General features: G+C 45.4%; 1 protein-coding gene, 1 non-coding gene and 1 pseudogene across 3 annotated transcripts; 2 read left to right on the forward strand and 1 right to left on the reverse strand.

The window, feature by feature from the left end:
* The first annotated feature begins 1637 nt into the window (after positions 1-1637).
* Positions 1638-24873, forward strand: HAL (histidine ammonia-lyase). Of its 2 annotated transcripts, none has more exons than XM_037160193.2 (20): positions 1638-2276; positions 3132-3192; positions 3276-3303; positions 3627-3701; positions 3789-3861; positions 3977-4043; positions 4345-4382; positions 5172-5297; positions 7293-7432; positions 8885-8932; positions 9555-9750; positions 10923-11018; positions 11117-11175; positions 12167-12247; positions 14883-14948; positions 15026-15191; positions 17935-18069; positions 21442-21550; positions 21647-21716; positions 23900-24873. In XM_037160193.2, the coding sequence occupies exons 1-20, from the start codon at positions 2030-2032 to the stop codon at positions 24038-24040; spliced, it is 2022 nt and encodes a 673-aa protein (XP_037016088.2). In that variant the 5' UTR covers positions 1638-2029; the 3' UTR covers positions 24041-24873. The 2 variants fall into 2 exon arrangements, with proteins under 2 accessions (XP_037016088.2, XP_037016091.2); XM_037160196.2 differs by having other exon boundaries at positions 9603-9750.
* On the forward strand, positions 4857-4977 carry LOC119060631 (small nucleolar RNA SNORA32). The gene has a single exon (XR_005084628.2). It is a non-coding gene; the product is annotated as a small nucleolar RNA SNORA32 (small nucleolar RNA).
* Positions 13744-13905, reverse strand: LOC119060617 (uncharacterized; annotated as a pseudogene).
* Positions 24874-24954: the final 81 nt, after the last annotated feature.

Below are 24954 nucleotides of genomic sequence, written 5' to 3' on the forward strand. Positions count from 1 at the left end.
TGTTTCTGGAGTGAGCGAATGGAAGAGAGCAGAGTTAGGGTGCTCTGCTCTCTAAGGGCCTCAGCTTTCTCGGAGGAGGAGGAGGGGGTAAGGCTGAGGACTGAGGGAAGGGGGCATTGAAAGGTCCTTGAGGAGTAGGTGACTGTTTTGGAAAATGGGGGGATCAGGGAGCAAGGAGAAGTTCAGTGCAGTGGTCCACACCTTCACAGGACTTTCTGGAGCAGAGCCCTCCACCTGGGTGAACACAGATGGTGGTCTGTGTGGTGACCCAGGGGTCGGGTTTCACCTTAGGCATAGGTTTAGTGTTACAAAGGCATTTCAAAGAGCTGAAGAAAGTGGTCCAGGGGAGCAACTAGGGAACCAGCTTCTTGGGAAAGCACTGAGGAAGCAGGTGGGAGATGGAAGGAAAAGGAATTGACCAGAGGTCAGGTCCTCAGGGCAGAGATGACCGAAGTAATGGTGGGGGCCGAGGGGCGGGGCACACTGAAGGCTACCGGGTCACTGTTAGAAGGTGAGTATTGAAATTTAAGATAGATGTGTATCAAACACAGGCGATGACAAATTCCAGGGTGTGGTCAGGATTTGGGGGGGACCCAAGGGCAAGTTTCCATAAGGCTTAAGGCGTGGTTAGCCCTGTATTTGTACCCATCCCCAGTAGCTGTCAGAGAAAGAGATGCTGGAAATGCATGTTTTCTGTGAGCCACTGTGTCTCTAGTCCCAGAAGAATCTGTTTTAATGGGGACAGACCTTTTAGGATCTTTCTATTGTGTTAATCAAACCTCTGGAAACTGACTTACTACTAAACTGCTGCTCAACTGGGTGCCCACTACGACACTAGTGCCCACCTCCGATTCTTTTTCATGCTCTTCAGACTTTTTAAAAAGTCTGCAGTAATTAACTGGGTGTAGGGAGCAGTTATCTGTGTTGAAGAAACTTCATGGGATTAGGGATATTCACATCCAAAGATGAAAGAACATATATAAAGCAATACAGGTATATAGAGTATGAAAGTTCAGATAATAACCACAAACATTTCTGTAGCATTTCTAGTGTACCGGTTGCCGCTTCAAGGACTTTGCATATCTGAACTAAATCTCCTCAACAGCCCCTTGCAATAGGTACTATCATTATCTCCATTTTATAGATGAAGAACTTGAGGCCCAGAGAGGTCAAACGACTTGATAGAGGTCACACAGCTAATTAAAGGCAGAGCCAGGATTTGATCCAAGGTAGTTACGGCAAATACTGTAGGGAGGCACTTAGGACTTTTGCCTTCCCAGGAGGAAACAGAGGCTGTTGAACTGCTTTGCTGCAGGCTAATAAGCAGTGGAGCTGCAGTCCCACCCACGGCTGTCTGAGCTGTTAACCTTTAAGCCACGGTGGCTCTTTCCTCCAGACGGTGACCTTCAGTGGTGAACATGATCTCTGGCCTCTGCAGTCTCCCTCTGCGGAGGGGCAGCCCCGGGAAACCTGGGCAGTGGCAGAGTGGTTGCTCAACAGGTGTTTGTGGAATCAACAAATAAGTGAGGGTTGCCACACTCCCCGGTGTCACAGTTGGCCCGCAGGGTGTGTTGTACGGTTGAGTAATTCCCGATAAAGACAGGAACGGGGTGTTTATAAGCTGCCCGTAGCGGCAGACAATGCAGACAGGAATGCGGAGGAGAGAAATCAGGAGCCCTGAGGAAAAGGGCCAGCAGCTGCTGCCAGCAGGTGCTAGGACCCTCAGGCCTTTCGGCCAGCAGGGCTGCATGGCAGGGGCTCGGGCGGCCGGCCTGCCTGCATCCCCCTTTTCAGCCTCACGCTCAGCTGCGAAATCCCAAAGGGGTACCTCAGGCCCTTAATAAATATTCATCCAACGTTTGAATGAGTAAATGCAAGGGTGGTGGCATATTTAAAGTCCATCCTCACCCTCCTCACCCACCACACCTCTTTAGTCACTGCTAGATAAAACTCTCCGCTCCTGGTGACTGTCACCCGAGGAGGAGCCTGGTTGCAGTGGCCTCATCAGCCTGCAGGAGCAGCGGGAGCCATGCCCAGGTTCACGGTGCACGTGCGCGGGGAATGGCTAGCCGTGCCCTGCCAGGACGCGCAGCTCACGGTGGGCTGGCTGGGCCGCGAGGCCGTGCGAAGGTACATGAAGAACAAGCCAGACAACGGAGGCTTGCCCTCCGTGGACGAAGTGCGCTTTCTTGTGCGCCGCTGCAAGGGCCTGGGCCTGCTGGACAATGAGGACCCACTCAACGTGGCCCTGGAGGACAATGATTTCGTGGAAGTGGGTGAGTGGCAGGAGGGGAGCAGTGCTAACTGATGCCACACGACACGGCTTAGTGCTCACGTCCCTGGCGGGGAGGTCCCGTCCTCATCCCCAGTGCCCGGAAACTGTGCGGTTTCTGTTAGGCCTCCGTGTGCCTTAGATTCTCACCCCTGGGAGAAAGGTAGCTTCTAATCACCGTCCCCGTTTTAAAACAGGGCAACGGACTGCCAAAGGGAGTCAGTCAGGCCATTGGTAAGAAGCAAAGATCAGATCTGCTGGTCTGAATCCCTTGCAATTATTGAATTACTTTGTCTTATGTGATTATTATTATTTTTTTTAGAGAGAGGGGAGGAGGGGGAGAAAGAGAGGGAGAGAAACATCAGTGTGTATTTGCCCCTAGTGCATCCCTACTGGGGACCTGACCTGCAACCCAGGCATGTGCCCTGACTGGGAATCAAACCGGTAACCCTTTGGTTCGCAGTATTCAGTCCACTGAGCCACACCATCCAGGGCTTATATAATTATTTTTATGGACTTAAAGAAGATCTTCTTGCCCTTCAAAACACTCTCACCAGATGAAGAGGCCAGTGGCATGGAGGAGTTCAGATTTGTAAATCAAAATAAAGCTGGGATGGGAATAGTGGTGGGGTTAGATCTTGAACTTTCATTTAAGCCTGGGTCCACCCACATCTCTGTTGTTCACCGTCCTTCCTCGTAAAGATGCTAACAGCACTTGAAAGTATCTGAAGTCGTTTTAAAGCAGCCATTTTGATAGACTTCAAAGGCAATTGAAGAGACCTTCCTCGGTTTAGCAGCCAGGCCCAAAGAGCCTCTCCGTCGTGATCAGTCAGGGGTCATTCTCGCGTTCTTGTTTCAGTCATTGAAGGCGATGCCATGTCTCCCGACTTCGTTCCATCGCAGCCGGAAGGAGTTTACCTGTATCCTTTTCCCGCAGGCTCTTGCCGGTGGTGGGGCTGGGGCTCTCCCACACTCCCCCGTATTTTCCTTTATCTGGCTTCAGATACAGCAAATACCGAGAGCCTGAGAAGGTAAGCTTCGAGCCACTCTCGCTTCATTAAGAAAATGAAGTCCCCCTCGTTTAAGGAGAGTGAGCAAAATTTACGAGCAAACGCTGTGCCTTGGGACAGGACTTTGTCCCACTCTGGGTAGTAGGGAAAGGTGTTCTGCTTTTCCATTTCTAACGTTCCTTACTCAGCCTCCTCTTCAGTGAACTGTCTTCGAAATTAGTATATTAATTAGCAATAATAAAATTTCTGAAGTGTCTGACTTTCATTCTGCTTGAGGCTTCCCTACTCTCTTGTTCGAGCAACTAAGCTGTTCAACTTCATGGAGATCCACTTCCTTTGTACAGTACGTTGCCCTGGATGGGGATAGCCTGACCACGGAGGACCTGGTCAGCCTGGGCAAGGGGCACTACAAAATAAAGGTAAGAGGAAGGGAGGGGTGTCCTCTGGCCTCTTTTGCTACGTGTGGAAATCTTCAATGTGCTCAGCTCTGACCGATGTTTTCCTAGCTCACTCCAACCGCTGAAAAGAAGGTGCAAAAGTCCAGGGAAGTCATAGACAGCATCATAAAAGAAAGAACTGGTATCTTTTCCCCTTCGTGTCATACATTTATTTTTATAGACTTAAAAATATGGCCTTAAAAAAACTGGACCTAGTTGGGTAATGTCTGGGTTGTTTTGTTGTTGTTTTATTCCAGTTGTTTACGGCATTACTACAGGCTTTGGGAAATTTGCCAGAACCGTAATTCCTATCGATAAGCTAGAGTAAGTTTGATTCCTGCTCTCCCCACCAAGTGCACCCTCATTCACATGCTGGCTACGCCCATTTTTCAGATTCAGCAAAGGAAATAACATTTGCCCCAGTTTACGGATGAGTGGGATGAGTCTTGGGTTGACTTGCCCTTGAGTTGGTAATGAAAACACAGGCATACAAGTTTCTTTCATTGCCTCACACTGCCTCCCTCTGTTCCTCCAAAGACCGAACTGTCGCCCCCTTCACGTCCCCAGAGGAGGGCGCGTTTTCACCATGAGGTATCTAAGCGGGTTGTTTCCCTTTCTCTCTCAGGGAGCTCCAGTTCAACCTAGTCCGTTCGCATTCTTCAGGTAAATCCTTGCAAACGTTGGGGGCCTCTGAGATCTTGTTTGATTGGTGGAATGAAGCCTGATGCGTCCTGTATTCCAAGGGTGGAGGCTTCAGGGGAGGAGGAAAGCAGAACGCATCAGACAAGACCACCTTCCAGCTGAAGCTCAGAGAAAGGAATGGGCTCGGTAGAGGGACAGGATTGAGAGCAAAATTAAAGCTGAAAGTCAGGGAACGAGTCGACGCGGATGAGTTGAGATCGGACGGTCTGTCAAGAGTCAGCTCCCATGAGAAGGCGAGGCAACATTTGCTGCGGAGTCTGCACACTACTTGGAGGGGGTCAGGTGTGGGGAGTGGGGGTGCTCACTGAAGTGTTCCAAGAAGGGAAACTGAGAAGGCAACACTGGAGTTTCACCTCTGTCGGGAAGACGAGACTTGAAGAAGCAAGTCAGTCAGGAGGGAGAGCGGTCCCACCATCTGAGTCAAGAGTGAAGAAATGGTCATTGCCAAGGCTTTTAGAACGCAATGCCTCATTTGCCGTGGACATGACCGCAGAACATGTTCTTACAAGGTTTTCTTTCTGCTACACTGCTTGTGTTCAGCCTATTGGGAATATTTTATTAACCCTTACTTATTTTCATTGCCTAGGTCAGCCCTGTCCAATATAAATATAGCACAAGCTTTGTGTGGTCTTGTAATACCCATTGGTAATTAGTAGGATTATTCTAATGGCTGTCTTAGGAGGAAAAACAAACTGAGAGATGAAGGCAGCCAGGAGGTGGAAAAGATTTTGTTTTTCCATTGTTTTGTAGGTGTCGGAAAACCACTAAGCCCTGAGAGATGTCGGATGCTCTTGGCATTAAGGATCAATGTCTTAGCCAAAGGATACAGTGGCATTTCCCTGGAGACCCTCAAACAAGTTATCGAAGCATTTAATGGTAATGCAGTGGGCCCCCGACTGGCCCTCCATTGAGGCTGGGCACATCCCTTAAGGTAGACTTGATTGATGGGAGGGTGAGAAATTGGATGAGACAGGAAGACATAAGACAATGGAGATGGATGGAAAATGGGCTTGGCAAGAAGGACGATAGCGAGGCGGGGGGACTGGCCCAGACACTTTCTCTTGTGTACTTCAACCCACGCTCCATCATTCTTCACCTTGTACTTGGCATCTTTAAGACTGGAACCAGCTCCGCAAGTCTGACCTTACATTCAAGGGTGGGGAGAACTCTGATTCAGTGGTGCCCAAGGGTGCTTACAGAAGTAGCAACCCATCATCAGGAAATGCCATGGCTTCTGGGTGTCAGTCCCAGAGACTGATTCAGTCGTTCTGGTTGGTGCCCAGGAATCTGAAATCTTAATGCTCCCCAAGTGGTAAGATTGCCAGACTTGAATAACTGAAATCCCCCCCCCCAAAAAAGAACTGAAAAGAGATTAAAGACTTGCTTGCAGTTCAAACTTTTTGGAGCTTACTTCCTGGGATAGGAAAATTCCAATACGGAGACAAACTTTGAAATGCTTGAGAGGCCGTTGTCCATTTTCACAGATACAGATAAACATTCCAGGTCAGCAGAGATCCGGGGTCTCTTTGGTGTGAAGGAACGGGAGGAAAAGCAGGGCCGGGCAGTCACACAGACAGGAACGCATGCCAGAGCTCCCACGCTATGGACACAGGGACCCCACACGTGATGAGCCCATCAGTGAATAGCAATTTGAACAAACAATCCATAGTATACAGGGCTGTGCTTTCAACACCTATTTCTACCCCCTTCCTGGTCTGCCTTACAATCCCAGCTAGTACAAACTTAGCCGTGAACCCACCTCTGCACACTTTATGGGTGCGTCTAAGGTATTTCTGGGGACCCGGAGTGCTGAAAATGCCCCAGGGTGAACTCTGATCTGGAAGCTGGCCTGGGGGGCGGCGCGGCTTTTTCCCATTGACATTATTTAGCAGTTTGCAAAACACTGCTGTTAGGAGTCCGAGTTTACTTAGGAAGACAAAGCCTCGTTTTCTGGTAACTTATTGGGAATTTCCTACAAAACAGTACAGTCCGTTCACAAGCAGCAGTGAGGTGGCAATAAGAAGAGACTGAGTTGCCTATGACTTCACCTCCCCAGGACACCATCCACACTTGGGTGAACCTTATCTTTCTGGCACATTTTATATTCCTTTTCTAAAGCCAATATTTACACATTTCCAAACATTCTCTGATAGGTTTTAATGGCCACACGCAACTTTCAGTTGTAGGGAGATCTCTTAATTCCTTAGTTAGATCATTTTCTAACTTTTTGTTCTTAAAAACAAGGCTATAATGACCCAGCTAGTTTTTTTATTACACCTTTCACATACATTGCTAGTATTCTAGAAATTTCTAGGTCAGATTAGAGCGTGCACAGGAACAGTAAGTGAAGGAGCCGAAGGGGAAGAAGACGTCAACAGATCATCTTTACGGGGATTCAGGCTCCAAACCGCCTCTCTCCCCTGCAGCCTGACCCTGATTGCTTCTCTGTACACAGTTACTGCCCCACCCTATTCCCCCCCCCCGCCCCCACCCCGCCAGCTTCCCACAGTGAATCTGGGCAGGTCCCGGCCGAAACCTGCAATGGCGCCTATCTTCCATAGGAGAAAGTCTACCTTACAGCGGCCTGCAAGAGAAGGAAGGGTTCTCTTTCCTTCCTGCTCTCTCTTACTCCCTTCCCTCACTTTTTTCTTCCTTTCTGCCTTTCTTTCTCCCTACCCCTTACCTCTTTCTATAGCACCTCATCTAGGTACCTTAAGTATTATTAGTTGTGCTTGAGGAATTGTCTTTACCTGGGTATTTGTATCAGAAGAGGGTAGTAAACCCTACAAGGGGGAGGTGGGTCTCATTAGCAAAGTGAGGTTGGCCGGAATGAAGTTCTCCTGGAGTAACTGGCGTCTGTTCCCCTCCCAGCCTCCTGCCTGTCCTATGTTCCAGAGAAAGGAACCGTCGGTGCCAGTGGAGACCTGGCTCCACTCTCTCATCTTGCTCTTGGGCTAATTGGAGAAGGGAAGATGTGGTCTCCAAAGAGCGGCTGGGCTGACGCTAAATATGTAAGACTTGAACAATAACGTCCATCTGTAGGAGTTTTCCTGGGCTGGACGCCGGGTGTATGGCATGCTCTATATCACTTAGTCCTTACAGCAACCCCGTGACGGGGCCACAGGTATCCCTAATATAGATGAGAAAACTGGAGCTTAGAAGTCAAACTAGGCATCCATACCCAACTGTCAGCCTCTGGACTTGGCGATATCCTTGATGGAAAGGTCCAGTTGCCAGTGTTGATCCTAAGAATTTCTTCTGCACTTAAAACACTTCCGGTGCCTATTCAGGAGGTCACATATTGTCACAAGTTGACTTAGTTGCTGGTCTCACAGGTACTGAGCTGTGGATTATGGCACTTACTCTGTAGCCTCTGGAAAGAAGGTTCTGTTTTCCCCCCAAGCTCCCACCCTGGAGACTAATCAGACTTATTTTTGATAAAGCTTTAATATTTTCTTCATTCATCTCCAAATTCCATGACAGCAGCCTGAAATTTAAAGTGCCATCTCTGTGCTACATCCTGGGCAGAGAGAGCAGCGTGGGTCCTTCTCTTCCCCACTCACTCCTGCATCTCCTTCTCACACGTCCCCTGGGAAACTCCCCTCTCTGCTCCTCTGGTTCCTTTCCCTACCCCCAAATCACCTTTGCTCCTTCTTTGTGTTCGCCTAGCATCTTGTACTCACTTCTCACCTCCTGGAACACTTAACATTCTGCACTGTAGTTACCCTTGAGCTTGTCTGTATCTATTTTTCCTACCCTAGCCCCAGCCCAGCACTCCGAACAGAGTTAGATGTGTCAATGGTACTATAAGAAACCTGAGAAATTGACACAGGAAGTGGTGCTGGCTCTGTCTTCCTCCTTCCCCAGAGGGACCTTCACTTATTGATGGTGTTTACTTCTTTTATCTCAGAGAGAGATTATTTGGCCCATCTCCCCTCAGGATTTTGTTTCCATCTATTAGGCCAACAATCTTCCTTTCAGTGGTGCTCACACATGTGCCATACAAGCGAGAAGCCCTACTCTGAGGTTCTGCCAGTGTTTAGATGTGGAGGAAGACTTTTGGGGTTAAGCTCCGCAGGCGGGGAATGTGCAGACGGCCAGAAGCCCAGCCCTTCTGCAGTACAGGTGTGCATATGTGCTCAGGAAGCTGCAGGAGAGAGGTGAATCACTGAGTGGACACGTAACACAAAGGGCCTAGAAACCAACACTCAAGGCTGATTCTGTAGACACCAGAGCCCCTGATTTAAGTATAAAAATCATGTGAAAGCTACGTCTCCTTTCAGACTAAAGAACAGAGCTAGAGAATACACCAGAGATGATAAGTAGAGCTAATCCATGTAGGTCTAATCTTTTATAAGACAGACCTTCGGGCTTAAAGATCTTTCATTGGCTTCCTCATGAAATTAGTAATAAGCTAGTATTTTGCTTGTTACCCATTTTCATTTTTTAAAACCATTCTTTAGGTCCTGAAAGCCCATGGATTGAAACCAATTGTTTTGAAACCAAAAGAGGTAAGGAGATCCAAGGAAAATTTGTTCATATCAGCAAGTCTTTATTTATGCACTATTTTCATTCTTAATATCAATCTCACTGATTTTTTTAAATGAACAGGGCTTACATGTTTGTTAAAGTTGGCCACTGAAGAAACAACTCCTCCATAAGTATTTAAAGATACTTCATGCCATAAATGTTTAGGGGTTCTCTTACCTAAGAACTTAAACTTTAAATCAGAGTTTCTGGGGATCTAGGGATCCCCAAGAGGTGCTCTAAGCCAGCGACCATTAGGATTCTGTAAGCCAAGAGTCTGGGGCCAGAAATGTTTTAGGGTATCTTGTTTCTAATGATGAGAAGTTAAAGAAGAAATGTGGCATAATTAAGAGCTAAAGATTTTATATGCCTTCTGTGTTGGAGCTATTCTGCTGCCTTGAGAATGGCGGTACTTAGCAGCTGTCTTATTTATAGTAAGTTTATAGAGTTATAGTAATGATTTCACATAGGATGGCACTTAGTTCTCAAGTGCTTAAGTAAGCATTACTGCCCTACACTTCAGAAGACGTGACAAAAGCATCGTTTTGCTCACTGGCCAACTTCCCTCCTACAGAAGCAAATGGTACTAAATCAACTTGTACACAGGTTTGTTACAGAGAAAACAGTAGGAACCTTCTTTCCCCTGCCTCAAAGGGTCTGGCGCTCATCAACGGGACACAGATGATCACCTCCTTGGGCTGCGAAGCTGTGGAGAGAGCCAGTGCTATTGCGCGGCAGGCTGACATAGTGGCGGCCTTGACCCTTGAGGTGCTGAAGGGCACCACCAAAGCCTTCGATACTGGTCAGTATGGTTCCTCTGTTTGGCCGCTGTTCATTCAGCCAGAGCTGGTGGGGTGGGCTGGTCGAGGTCTTTAGACCCTGGAGAAGTGGGGTGGGTGGCAGGGAAGAAGGAAGAAACTCAAGAGCCTGCTGCATACCCAGTACTTCTCCAGCTTTATCTAAATTCTGCCACACTGGACCCTTGAAATGACCACATTTTACAGACAGACACTGACCCTGAGAGTTAAGTGATCTGCCTCCAATCACCTAGGTCTGACTCTTTCCAAACTATGTGTTGTTTTAGAAATCCGTTTGCAGGGTTTTAGAACTATAGTAGGATTCAGGCTGGTTACCATTAGGAAATTAAGGGAGTGGGGAGCTTTAGAAGTGATGGCTTACCTAGAAAGTGGCGAGTTTGAAAGGCTCTCTACTATTACATTGGACAGGAAAACTGTCTAAAAATAACTTAGTAAATCAGGCTACTATGGAACTCCCTTCCATTATGAGTCTAACTCTTTTTAGGGTAGCTCAGTGTCAGTGTCTTGAGTTGAATTCCCAGTAGCTGAATTCTCAACACATAATTTGTACTTGGATATTTTTTTAATTTTTATTTTATTGATTATGGACAGCAAACGCACAGTTATTAACAATCACATCTAAAACAAAAGCAAGCTAAAAAGGACAGCTAGATCAGGAGCATAACCATAGAAATGAAGATCTCATGGAAATGAAGATCTCATGGAGGGTTAGCAACAGGGGAGTGGGAGAAGAAGGAGGGAGAAGGTACAGAAAATAAGTAGCATAGACGGTAGGTAGAAAATAGATGGGGGAGGGCAAGAAAAGTATGGGAAATATAGAATCCAAAGAACTTGAGACACATGGTCATAAACTAAAGGGGGGGAATGGTAGGGATGGGGAGTGCAGGGTGGAGGGGAATGAGGGGGGGAATAGAACAACAAGATATTCCTCATTGTCTCCATTCTTTCTACTTTAAATATCCAAGTACAGGCATATTTAAAGTAGAAAGAATGGAGACAATGAGGAATATCTTGTTTTGGAGTTAAGTTTCTAATCCTGAGTGGTGATTAAGGACCCCTGGGACTCAGGTGTCAGTACCACGAATGGTCCTGAGCCGCCCATGGCAGTGTCTTCTAATACGAGTTGCTCAGACTTTTGCCCCTTCATCAATTCTAGACATTCATGCTGTTCGCCCTCATCCTGGGCAAGTTGAAGTTGCTTTTCGGTTTCGGTCACTCTTGGACTCGGATCACCATCCATCCGAAATAGCAGGTCAGGGCATTTTTATGTGAGTGACCTTATTTGGGTTTGTGTTATGTGGAGGAGAGTTGATAACATGTTTCCTGCCCTCCCCTCCACCTCTTCCACAGAAAGCCACAGGTTCTGTGACCATGTGCAGGATGCGTACACCTTGCGCTGCTGTCCACAGGTAAACCATCAGACAGAAAGTTTCCTTTCTCTCCCCCAGTTCCTGGGGGTGGGCGGGGAGAGGGTGGTGAGCAGGATGGAAAAAGAGGAAGGTATGAGAAAACCACGTAATGGTCTATCAGAATTCAAGTTTCTTTACTGCCTCTATTAAAAATCATGTAGATCACACTTCTATTTGTCCAATTATTGTCAAGATTCTATTCCATGTGACAGGCTGGTGTTTTCCTTTGGAATTGCTGTGCTCAACCTTGTAGTGAATTCCAACAGACAACTTGCTATGTTGGCTTAATGCCCTCGCTTTTTGAAGCTCTGAGTAATAACATCATCTTAATCAGTCAGTGGAGTTTCCCTTGGTCTCACTTTTAGACAGAACTAGAGCCAGCTGGCCAGGGCCGTTCACTGGAAGGCTTAATCAAAATTCAAGTGCCCATCCTACTCTACCTTATCTGCCTTAAAGAGGCAGATATAAATCATCACGAATGAATCTTTAATGCTTAACTTTAAATAATAAATGCTGATGACTCAGGCTACCATGGTAATTAGTTGATTGAGAGATTAACATGCTTTTCGGGAATGAAACAATACAGGGTGGGGCAAAAGTGGGTTTATAGTTGTTCTTATGGAAAATAAGACAATACTTAACAAATAATAATGCAAAAATAAACCGTGTTTTGCCGAGTCACAACTATAAACCTACTTTTGCCCATCCTATATTTCAGCTGGTGCCAGATTACCATGTAATGAAGTCTACCATGTAATGAAGAGTTCTCCCTAGTGTAAATACTCACACTTCCTTGTGCCCGGCACCTTCTAGTCTAGCCAGCCGGATCATAAACCTCTACAGGGAAGAACTGCCACGTTCACTCTAGTGTAAGAATGAATAATCCCACTTTCCAGCATTCTTTCTGTTCTAATAAGAATATCAGACTCTAGGCGACAGGCACCACTGTTAGCACCTTCCACGTATTAACTCCTTTAATCTTATATTTTAGGTGCACGGTGTGGTAAATGACACAATAGCGTTTGTGAAGAATGTGATCACCACAGAACTAAACAGTGCAACAGATAATCCTGTATCTTTTGACTGTTTACTAAACTGTAATTATGGAATTTCAGCTGGTCATTTTGAGATCTGAAGTGACCGTTTTGTGTAGCTTCTCTGTTCTGTCACTGAGTACCTGAGTCTCAGAAGGTAGGTGGCTGTCTCTAGACAGAGCTGGGAAGTGACAGAGGCAGGTCTGTGAACCTCATCTCAGGTTCAGAGCCTCACAGGCCATGCCTTCAAAACTGACCCATTAAAGGTTAAAGGAGAAATTTCAGCATCGGCTGAGACATTTCGTGAAAACATTTGTTCTAAAACCCAACCACCCAGTTGAGGTTGTTGGTAGAAGGATGAAGGATGGAGACACAGGGTAGGTGGTGTTTATGCGAGCCTTCCTGGTTCTAGTATTAAATAGGAAGCCACCTTTTAACACTGACCAGAGTGTTCAAAAAGTTATGGCTTTTCACATCGGAATTTTAATTTACAATGAGGACATCAAGCAAATCAGTGTTTCTCCATGTTTGCACAAAGAAGAGTAAGAACCCTTCCCTTTCTCGAGGATGAGACTCAACTTTCTTTCCTGGTGTGGGGGCCATCTTCTCTCCACTATGGAACGTTCTGCGATGGCTTTGTTCCCCCAGAAGTTGGTGTGATCAGTTGGGGGTCACACTGGCAAAGTCTTCACAGAGAGAATACTGCCTATGAAGACCACCAAATGCCTGAGGAATCTATTTCTCCTCCATGTTTTTAACACTGGAGACAGTGCTGAAGGGTGTGCAGACAGGTCCCCAGCTGCAGTGTGAGGTCTCTCATGAGACCTTCTCTGTGTGGCTTCTCTGATGAGCTTGCTTCAGGATGTGCGCTTTACATCCTCTCAGATTATTTCACAGTTCAGTGAAACCCACACTAAATAATAATCCTCAACTCACTAACCCACCTCTACACCAGCCCACCTTCCAAGTGGAGTAGTGTCCTGAGCTCCATGTAGTCTTATCTAGTCTATCTGTCCTGTAGAGTGGAAGCATCCATTTTACACTTACCTAATTTAGGCTTAAAAGGGTATCTTAGAGAGTTTTTTAAAATACTAAATTACTAGAAATGGGGGAGGAAATAATTTCCTATTAAATTCTTTCCCCATCCAACACTTGCTTCAACAAAAATTTCAGCCAAAAGTCCTTTACTTCCTCAGTTAAAGATTTCTAATTGCTGATAAATTTCCAATAAACTAATCTTTGGGAGCTCTCCTGCAATACTGGTGTTACCCAAAAGGATATTTTTCTAACTTTTCTATTGCAGATAAAGAGCATCTATTACCTATTTGGTGGGCATTACGGGGGTTAACTTCTAATTGCTATAATGTAATAGCCAACAAATTTGGAGCTAGAGAACAACAGAACATGCTCAAGTTCTAAACTAATGCAGAAATCACTTGCAATAAGGATTCAGAGAACCAAGACCTATGGTTGGGTGGGTTCATGGAGAAGAGCAAGAACAGGGCCTAATATGCCCGCAGTTATAATGTACAGAAAAAGGTAACTCCAAACTTGACAGAGATGATTCAGTACATGCATTTCCAGCTCTTAAACTTTCTCACACAGAATGAGTTTCTAGTCAATAGGTAGTGAATATTCCTTAAACCGATAAGAACAGATACTACACTTTATCTTAGCCAAAAGGCTGACAAGCTAGTATCCTCTTTAAAACTTTTCTATTCATTTTTAAATTTTATTTATTTATTTATTTATTTATTTATTTATTTATTTATTTATTTATTTGTTTGTTTGTTTATAGAGAAGGGAAAGAGAAAGAGAGGGAGAGAAATAGTGATGTGAGAGAGAAACTTCAACCAATTGCCCTGACTGGGATCCGAACTCACAACCCAGGCATGTGCCCTGACCAGGAATCCAACTGTTGACCTTTTGCTTTGAAGGATGTCACCCAGCCAACTGAGCCGCACCAGTCAGGGTGGCAGTGAATATTCTTTAGTTCAGTAGGTAATAACTAGCTCTTTGGAACCTGGAAGAAGGATCTGACACTGCCTTTGTCTGTTGGTTTAAGTGAAGTGCACGATGGGGTGAAATGAACCCTGAGAATATCAATGTTCTGTGAGTCCAAAGCCACCTCTGACCTAAACGAGTTTACAGCGACATATTGGCCACCATTTGCCGTAAACGCTAGCACAGGGTCACCGAGTAGACAGGTTTTCCCAGAATTGATTACTCCACACAATTTGGTGTCTGGTCATCAGCAAAGCTTCCATTCAGCAGGTTCTGTGGAGCACAAGCTAACAGTGCCCACTGAAGAAATGTAATTTGGTCTCTCCTCTTAGTTTCAGGTTATAAATGTTTTGAGGGCAAGTAGTAACCACCTGATTAGTACAGTTACCATGCTTGAGAATCTCAAATCTCAAGAGAAAACAGCCTTTCATGCCTTGTGCTTCTTTGGCCCCGAATTGGGCATCTGTGATCCTTCTTCAAGGTTATGTTGGTTTGTTTTGTGTGTTTGCCCCTTTATGTCAACAACAGCTTGTGGGAAAATTTCTCTTTCTCTCCACCTCACATGTTGCAAGGGCTGCCACCTCCATGTTAGGAATCAGCAGTTTGGGAAAGCATCATACTCAAAGTAATTGGCCAGTGTTTTATTCGAGCCTTAACCTGTTTTGAAAGATGGTCTTTGCCAGCCGGGGAGAGACTATTTCTGGAGGAAACTTCCACGGTGAATACCCAGCCAAAGTAAGCTTTTTAGAATTGCTGCCGCCCCTGAAAGCATATTCCAAATATAGGCCAACTGAACTGAGACACTCTTTCAGGTCCTGGACTACTTGGCCATTGGTGTCCACGAACTTGCCGCGATTAGCGAGAGAAGAATTGAAAGGCTCTGTAACCCCTCCCTCAGCGAGCTGCCCCCCTTCCTGGTGGCTGAAGGTGGTCTCAACTCCGGATTCATGATAGCTCACTGCACAGCCGCAGCCCTCGGTAAGGACGCTGCCCACTCCCCAGAACGCAAGTCTGCCCGGTGAAGGGCCTCTCTGTTTCACCTGAAAATATCAAATTGGGTCTTTGAATGAGATCTGTTTCAACACCTCCATTTGCATCCTGCCTCTCTTAATACACATGCAGCAGGTTGTCTCTAATATTTTACCGAAAAAATTAAAACCTAAACAATGTTGGACTGAAACATAACAATGCACTAGTGTGATGGTACACGATGCAGCTTCCACAGTTTCTCTGTAGGAAACAATTTGACATCGTATATGAACTTGACCTTTGTAGCTTTTCCCTGATCTCAATTTGAAAAGGATCAGAAAGATCATCTGAAACTTGAACTGACCTGAATAACTGGACTCTGGAGACATTTCATTAGATAAACCGACCCCTGAAAATGGGGTCCCAACATGCAACAACGCTTACAACAGGCAGGAGACCCTCTATGAATACTGAGCTCCAACACACTGATTTCTGAGCCAGCACGGAAAGGGACACATCAGTAACTCATCAGAACGGGGCCTGGCACAGAGGACATGCTAAGGACTTCACCTGCATTCACTCACTCCGTCATCACAACAGTGTCATGAGGCGCGTGCTATTATTGCCTCCACTTTACAGATGAGTGTCCCTGAAGGTCTGAGAAGTAGTGTCGCGCTCAATGTCACACAGCTGGTGAGAGGCAGAGAATTCAAGCCTGGGCACGTTGGCGCCCAAATCTGTGCTCTCCTTTCTGTGACTAAGGATCTCGTTTTCATCAATACTTAATCCTAAAATGTGGTAGCCAAATTGAACACTAGAAATCAGGGTATCCAATTAAATTTGAATTCTTTGGGACAGACTTGTACTAAAACTTATTTTTTTTATCTGAAATTCTAATTTAACTGAGCATTCTGTGTTTCTATCTGGCAAACCTATGCAGAGGCAGGATAGCATGGTGGTTCATTAAAGCACAGAGTCTGTGTCCGAATCCCGCTGCACCATTTGCAGTGTGATATGGAATGAGTCTCAGTCCTGTTGACTCTCAGTTTACTCCTCTGTAAAATGGCCTGATAAATTTCCCTAGTGGGGCTGTTGAGTATGAAACGAATTAATGCAGGAAAAGCCTTAGAACTGTGCCTGGTGCTAAATAAATATAGTTGCTCTTACTATTACTCCTAATCCCTTCCTCACTTGAGCCTCACACTAAAACTCAACAAAAATAACCAACAAAGGGCCACTGAAATCATCTTCTTCTCTGTCCAGTATCTTCTATTTGTTCACTTACCTGCTGATTAAAAATACCCCTTCAAAGGGTAACAAGTTCTATATTAACATGGTGTGGGGAGCAGTCACTGAGCTCTAGAGAACATTACGGACTTCAGGAAGCCCCGTTTGACTGTGGTTAGCCTCCCAAGCTGCCTGTTGACGTTTTCCCGTTTGCTTTCATTATAACAAAACTGGCATTTTGGGGGGACCTTTGTATGTTATGTTTCTGAATAAGCCTCACCACGGCCTGCTGACCCAGGGAGCGGGTTCAGGGCCCCAGGACCTGGGTGGCAGTGCTGACGTTCCTGGGCAAACCAGGATGAGTGGATCACCCTCATTAAAGCTAGATTATTCCAGACAGGATCCCTTAGAGCAGCGATTCTCAACCTTTTTCATCTAGTTACTAATTACTGTGAACTAATTACTAAAATTCTGCTGCGACCAAAACTATATGTTCTTTTTTGCTGGCCTGACCAAAAAAAATGGGTATGATTTTGGTTCATTCACACTGGTCAGCTATTGTTGTGTTGGCCGTTGTCATTTTTTTTTATTTGACAATGTAGAGGAAAAGAGGTCAGTGCCCCTGACTAAGTAGTCAGGTGTTGCACGTTTTAAAACATGTTGCGATGCACTGGTTGAAAATCGCAGCCTTATAACATGGAAAAGAGCAGATGCTTCACTGAGAGCCACTCTCTATGCCACAGACAGCGGAGAAATGGCTCTCCGAGGTTGACCTTTCCTGACTCCTAACACTGGAAAAAAGGAACTCTCTAACCTGGGCCCTTGCTGCTTCAAGTGTGGGCCTCAGACCAGAGGCACAGCCGTCACTGGGGAGCTTGTTGGGACAGTGGACTCTCAGGCCCAAACCCCACACCGGTATTTCAATAAGGGCTAGTGATTCGCATGTCCTAGAAAGTGTGAGAGACATCACTCAGCGGTCCTCTGTAGGATCCCCTCACCACCCTAAAATATCTCTGGCAGATAGCTCTTCAAGCCCTTGATTAACCTTAGACCATTTGCTTCATCACTGTTGAACAGTCTGAACCATCAGTCTTCTTGCCCAAGGTCTGTGGACCCAGCCTTCACCCTCAAATGCCACGCTTAAATTCCAATGTCACCTCCGCTGGTGACGCAACCAGTTGAATTGTTCTCGAGGACCTGGAAAGGACCACATGCCCTTTTCTCTTAGTCTCCCTGGCATGCTAAGTGCTTCCAACTTGGCTTTGTAATGTGAGGGTTTCCATTGGTTCTTAAAACTCACTATAGCTTTAGAGTCTTCTCACTCCGAGGGGAAAAGAACACCCTACTTCCTCTTTCCAAAGTAACTTTGGAGCATTTGGTGCTTGGACAACCGCCAAGAGCTCCTGGAGAGGGTACTTCATGCCGTGGAGCACTTCGGGACAGCATGGGTCACTTTGGGACAGCGTGTGTCCCTCTGGCAGTCTTTCCTGTTGGAACATACTTAATGCACACCGGCCTCTTGCAGTTTCCGAGAACAAGGCTCTGTGCCACCCCTCGTCTGTGGACTCCCTCTCCACCAGCGCTGCCACGGAGGACCACGTCTCCATGGGAGGATGGGCAGCCAGGAAGGCCCTCAGGGTCATCGAGCACGTGGAGCAAGGTAACCCCAGCCAGTCCGGGATGGCGGGCCTCCCGGTAAACAGCGTCACCAGTGGTCCTCAAAGTGGGAACCCCACGGGCAGCATCGGCATCAGCATCCCTGGGGCTCTTGGTAGAGAGGCAGATTCCCAAGCCCCTCCCCAGACCTGCAAATGAGAAACTCCAGGGAGGGAGCAGAAGGGGTTGGGTCGAACGAGCCCTCCAGCTGACTCTCCCATTTGCTGAAGATTAAGAACCACCCTTGCTGGCTAAGCTGGTGCATCTGCTGGTGATTTTATTTTAAAAAACAAGACTTTCCAAACATCTAAAAGTGGGGAGATTAGTGCCGTGAGCCTCATTTACACTGTGACTCAACAGTGAGCACATTCACTTCATTTTTTCTTATACTTTCCTCAAATTATTTTCTAACAAATCCCCGTTATATTGTTTTCTGCCTTTAACTCTTTAACTCTTAAATATCAGTGCTTGCTGACCCACCAGAACGCCATCATCCCGGCCAGTAAGTCTTGGTGTCACCACTGAGTACATATTTAAATTCTCCCAATTAACTCGGTGTCTTTACGGTGGGTTTGTTCAAATCAGGGTTTAAGGCCCACAGTTTACATCTGGCCATCAGGGCCAGATTTTAAGCTTGTTTCCTGTAGAGCAGTCCCATCTCCCCCCTTTTCTTTTGTCTTCATTCCATAAACTAGTTAAAAACCAGGTCAGTTTTCTGATAGAAACTGGTAGCCTGGACTTCCCTGTTGCTTCCTTGTGGTGTTACTTCCAGCTTGTTCTCTGCCCCACGCGTTTGCTGTAGGCTGCAGTTGGCTCTTGGGGCTTGACGAGCTTTAGATCCAACCTTTCTGTCAAAGATGCTTCACCGTGGAGCCTGGGTCAGGGCCGCGTCTCCCCGCCTTCTTCATTGCTGCCTGTTTGGTTTTTCAAAGAGAAATTGCCTTCCTTTAGGACTTATTTTCTAAGTTCCTGAGTTTTTGCAACTATATAAAAGGCAGTTGGCTTGCAAAAGAATATCACTCTTTTAAGATAAATGTGACAGAGTTAAGTTTTTATTATTATACATATATTTAGTAACAGCTGCACTGAGATCTAATTTACAGACCATGCAATTTACCCATTTGAAAAGCCCAACTCAGCGGCCTTTAGTATATTCACGGAGGTGCACAACTACCCCACAATCAATTTTAGGACATTTTTGTCACCCCAAAAAGGAACCATGTACGCTTTAGCTAGCACTTCCCCATTTTCCTTCTCCCACCCCCCTTCCTCCCAGGCTTTATTATGCTCTGTCTCTGCACTGACTTACTATCCTGGGCATTTCATGTAGGCGGAATTGTATCATATGTGTGGGGAGGTTTTTGCAATGGACTTCACTTAGCATAATATGTTCAAGCTTCACATAAGTCATAGCATGCGTCAGAACCTCATTCATTTTTCTGGCCAAATCATACTCCATTGTACAGACATATCACATTCTGTTTATCCACTTGTCGGCTGAGGGACGTTTGGGTTCTGTCCACCTTTTGGCCAGAATGAGTAATGCTGCTGTGGTCATTTATTTAAAAGTTTTTGTGTGGACCCATGTTTTTGTTTGTCTAGAGTAGAATTGCCAGGTCATGCAGTAACTGTATGTTCAGCTTTTTGACGGCTGCCTTCAAAAAGGGGCTGCATTCCTACCAGCAGGGTTTACGAGCTCTGATTTCTCCACCTCATTGCCAACACTTATTGTTATCCGTCAGCCACAGTGTATTCTTAATGATCATTCTCAAGATGGTCTTCCCATCGAACCGGCTGCTCTGGCCCAAAGTCACCCTTATCAATTCTGAGATCTCTTATCCGAAATTCCAGCCAATCAACCCTACCTTCAGAAGACACTAAATCCAGCCTGTCACCTCCTCTTGCTTGGTCTCCTTGTTTTCGATACTGTTCTTCTATAGTCACCATGTACAATAACTAGGGTGAGCTCCTCACACCATAATTTGACCCCACCATGCCCCTGCTGAAAATTGGCCGATTACTTCTTACTGTTCAAAACAAGTTCCAACCCCTTTCCTTAGCCTACAAAGATCATGCAGGGCATGATCTGGTTTCTGGCTCGCACCACCGCCTCTCTCCATCCCCTTCTCTATCCTGGAACCCTCCCTCAGCACCTGAGTCCTCTCTGGTCCCTCTGCCTGCAACACTGTTCCCCAAGGGCTTTCCGTGGTTCACTTCCTCACTCCAGATGCCTTCCCTGTTCACCCCGGCTAGCATAGCGCCCACCATTCTGCACTCCCCTTGTTTTCCTAATAACACTTAGTACTCCTGATACACTTAGTTTGTCTCTCCCAGGAGACTGTAAGCTCCATGAAGGCAGGGATCTTGGCACTCACACTCACATCCCTGCGTGGACCTAAAATACCTAGAACAGTGTCCGGCACAGACTTGCTGTTCAAATGTTCACAGGACATTTAAGTGGGCACTCTAAGTCCAAAGTATAGGCCTAGCTCATCTGTTGTAGTTCTATACATTGATATCAAGTACAATAAAAAAAAACAGAATTGGCAATTTGAATTTCAAGCTTGTTCATTGTTACTTAAGTTTGCTTTGATTCAGATATTAAACAACCACCCACAAATCTTGGAATCCAGTAGTGTCGGATATAAAGTGACAAGATGAGTACTTGCTTATCACCGTACCTACCGCACCTAGTGCTACCTGAGTAGCACTTACCAAAATTCTGAGTAAATAATAAAGTTCTAGGAGAACATAACAAGACCTGAACAACAAGTAGAGCCAGCTAATTGGGAGGCGAGGTACAAGATTAGTTTTGTAAGGGAAGAGGTGTGTGCACAAAACAAATTGTTCTAACCTGCACTGACGTGATAATACAAGACATTCAAGTACCAATTTCTAGAATTTCAGTTTTAGTGGACTTGGGAGCCTTTGAGTTGGAAGGCTTGAAAGGGACATTATACAAGGTGGGGGGGAAAGCTGGTTTACAGTTGTGAATATGCAAAACGCAGAGTTTATTCTCATATTATCATTTATGAATTATCGTACTATTTTCCATCCGAACACTGCAAACCTACCTTTGCCCCACCCTGCAGACTCAGTCCCAGGGCAACTAAAGACTGGTCTGCTCCTTCCCTGGCTTCTTCGATTCTTTGATGAGGTTCTATGTGCAGGTATTTCAGGCTGAAGGGAACAGCAAGTCTAAAAACAAGTGGAAATTTGCATAGATTTTTCCATCTCAATTGAATGAGGTGAGAAGGAAAAAAAGCAATTTCCTTGGATTGTTCCTGCTTCTCACCACCCACTTTGTGTGGTTTGTAGCCCTCCAGCCGAGGTCAGACCTTAACCAGCGCCCCCTCCCCTCCCTGTCTTATTTCAGTGCTGGCCATTGAGCTTCTGGCAGCCTGCCAGGGCATCGAGTTTCTGCGCCCCCTGAAAACCACCACTCCCCTGGAGAAGGTCTACAACCTGGTGCGCTCGGTTGTAAGGTGAAGTCGAACAGGTCCCTGGAAGTGATGCCACTTCAGAACTGGGAGCCCTGGCTGTGTTACTGCGTGGCTGACTTTGACTTGCTTTCTCCGTAGGCCCTGGATAAAAGATCGTTTCATGGCTCCGGACATCGAGGCAGCGCACAGGCTGCTTGTAGAGCAAAAGGCAAGCGGCCTACCTGGCTTGTTTCTCAGTGTGGGGTCGTATGGGAAAGTAAAGTGGAGTGCGTCTTGGAGATGCATTGTCTTATTTTTGTGTGTTTTCTAGCTATTTCTTGGAAATGAACAAAAAGGCACGTGGGCAATTTGCAAGGCCACCACCAAAAAGCTATCTTAGGTGTCCCATGTTGCACCCAAAAATTGAATACCTGAGGGTTGGAGGTGGAAATAAAATTTTAATGTAATTTTGGAACAAGTATGCATAGAGAGAAAATGAAAGTTTTGTGGATGCCCTTCACCAAGAGTGTAATTTTTCATTTCTCTTTCTATAATGCGTCCACTACCACCACCACCTGGTCCCATGCCTGCATAGATTGGAGGAGAAAGCAAAGTCCCAACTTTGTTGCTTAAAGGGCCATGGGGCTGCCTAGTGCTCTGGTGCATCCTGCCCATCACCTTGGGTACCACACGTCCCCTCTACAGCTGATTTCCTCCGGCTACACTGACGACGGGTTTGTCTCAGAGAAACAGTTGCCTAGCGTGCTGACTCATTTTTAAATCTATATTTTAAAGTTCTTTAAGCCTTTTGTAGTAATTTGTGGATATCATGCTCCCCAGAGTTGCTTGATTTCCCCTAAAATCATTGTTCTGCTCCTGGGGAACAGTTTTTTCCTCTGACCTTCATCCCTGCCATTTTCAAGTGTGCCCTGCACCCCCTTGCTTGCTGCCAACTTCGGTGCTAGTACAGAAGTGTGTGCAAGGTTAGCCTTTTTTAAAAATTGAAATGCGATTGGCACAAAACACTATATTAGTTTCAGGTGGACAACCTAGTTATTCGGTATTTGTATATGTTGCAAAATGATCATGGCAAGTATAGTTAACATCCATCACCATACATTCTTACAAATTATTTTTTTTGCCATGAGAACTTTTAAGATCTACTCTCTTAGTGACTCTCAAATGTACAGCGCAGCATGGTTAGCTGCAGTCCGCATGCTCTGCACTGCATCCCATGCTTATTTGTATTATAACTGGAAGTTTGTACCTTTTCACCACTTGGCATTCCACCTCCCCTTACATCCCCCCTCTAGCAACCATCAGTCTGTTCTCTGTATCTGTGAGTTTGGTATATTTTATTTTAGATTCACACATAAGTGAGATGAGCCAGTATTTTTCTTGGACTTATTTCACTTAGCATAATGCCTTCAATTCCATCTATATTTTCACAAGTAGCAAGATTTCCTTTTTTTAAAGAGCTGAATAATATTCATATATGTGTATATATATCACATTTTCTTGGTTTCTCTATCCATTCATTCATCAATGAACTCTTAGCTTGCTTCCAAGTTGCAGCTATTGGGAATAATGGCCAGGAATGGGGGGCAGGGCAGATATCTTTCCAAAGAGGTTAGCTTTTGAAAGAATACATCATGTAAGGTGATTCCAAAGGGTAAGCAAAGTAGGCTCCTCAGCTGTCAGCGGCAACCAGGTAAAAAGCAGCTGTAAACCAAGAGCAGGGCCTTAACTCGAGATGTTGTGTGTGACTGAGAACAGATTGGCGGGTGGAGGTAAAAACTACACAAGGGTCTGAGGCAGTGCTTCCCACGCTGAAATGTGCATGTGAATCCCCTGGAGACTCGGGACCCGAGTGTTCTTTTTATCTTTGTTAAAACGAACACTCGGGTTTCGTGGGTCTGGGGTGGGGCTGATATTCTGCCTTGTCCCAGGTACTGCTGGTCCAAAGGCCACTTTGAGTAACAAGTCCGAGGGACAGAGCCCATGTGGCAGAGAAATAAAACAAATGAAGAAACCCATCACTTTTTATCATTTAAGACTTGCTTTAGAAAATGCACGGTCAGATCCTTGAGCAACTTTCTTCGTCCTGTCCACACCGACTTCTCCGGGTTTTGTTTATTTATTTATTGGCTTGTTTGGCTTCAGAACAGTAAGCTGCTAAAAAGCTTCACGGTAACTTTAGAGTTTTGGACTTTGCACTTTAAAAGCCTTGAATGTACTCAAAAACTAGTTGACACAGATTGTGTGTTAGATGCCTTACATAAAGGCAAGCAAATGGATGTTACGTGTCTAGTTGGGTGTAGACAATGTTTAGGCTTCACCCAACAAAGTGAAGTTGATGTTTAATGGCAAAAACAGTGTTGTCAACATTTCGGTTTTGTCCTTGTTTCTCAGGTTTGGGAAGTAGCTTCGCCGTACATCGAAAAGTACAGAATGGAGCATATTCCTGAATCAAGACCTGTTTCTCCGACGGCCTTCTCACTGGAATTCCTACGCAGGACATCCAGCACCATCCCAGAGTCTGGGGATCTTTAAAGGGCTTTGTCTCGGAATTGCAGATCAGATGGTACTCGGTTTAGCAGCAAGCAGTGTCATGCTGAAGCAGAGACTTGAGAATGTTTTTTAGGTAGATCAATCCATTATATAATTCAGTTCTTCTAACACCTCCCTTGGCTGGCCTTGGGCAGCATTACAGTTGCTAAATCTAGCGCTGTGTTCTTATTGATCTGGTCCAAGGGGCAGCAGGTGTTTTCAGATGATAGGAGATTTCTTTCTTTCATGCTATCAAAAGGCCACTCACTCTTATGGGTGAGAAGAGCAGCTACATTGCGTGGGTCTTTTACTCTTAACAGTAGATCAACTCAGATCCTGAAACAGAATGATGGCATTCTTTTCCCCCCAAAATTAGACTTTGGTAAATTTTTTTTTGCTTTGGCAAGCTCTCCACTAGTAAACTTTGAGTATACTATGATATTACACTATAAAAATGTTCCTTAATATGCCCTCGCAAATAACCCTTTTAAAAATCATAATTTGTCTTTAAGTTTCTCTTTCTTCTAATAAATTGAATTATAGTAGAGAATAGTCAATAGGTCAACAAGAGGTTTGTGTAAAGAAATTAGGGAATGGCTGTTATTGGACTGACCCTTATTGAATGGTGCATTTCATATTTATCAGTTATCACTACACAATATCCAAACAAGGACTTAGGTGCTTAAACTAGAGCTGGAGGTTAGTATTATTACTTTCTTACTGTGTGTTAGGACATGATTCACATTGTTTATTTTGTATTGAATTATTGGGGTGATATTGGTTAATAAAGTTATACAGGTTTCAGGTGTACAGTTCTATGATCCATCATGTGTATGTGGTATTGCGCCCTCACCACCCCACATCAAGGTTCCTCGATTCACGTTCTTGTAATAACACTGCATTAAGCCTCCTTCTTT

This window comes from Artibeus jamaicensis, unplaced genomic scaffold (genome assembly GCF_021234435.1).
Source record: "Artibeus jamaicensis isolate MK-2021 breed Jamaican fruit bat unplaced genomic scaffold, CSHL_Jam_final contig_233, whole genome shotgun sequence".
Classification (NCBI taxonomy): Eukaryota; Metazoa; Chordata; class Mammalia; order Chiroptera; family Phyllostomidae; genus Artibeus; species Artibeus jamaicensis.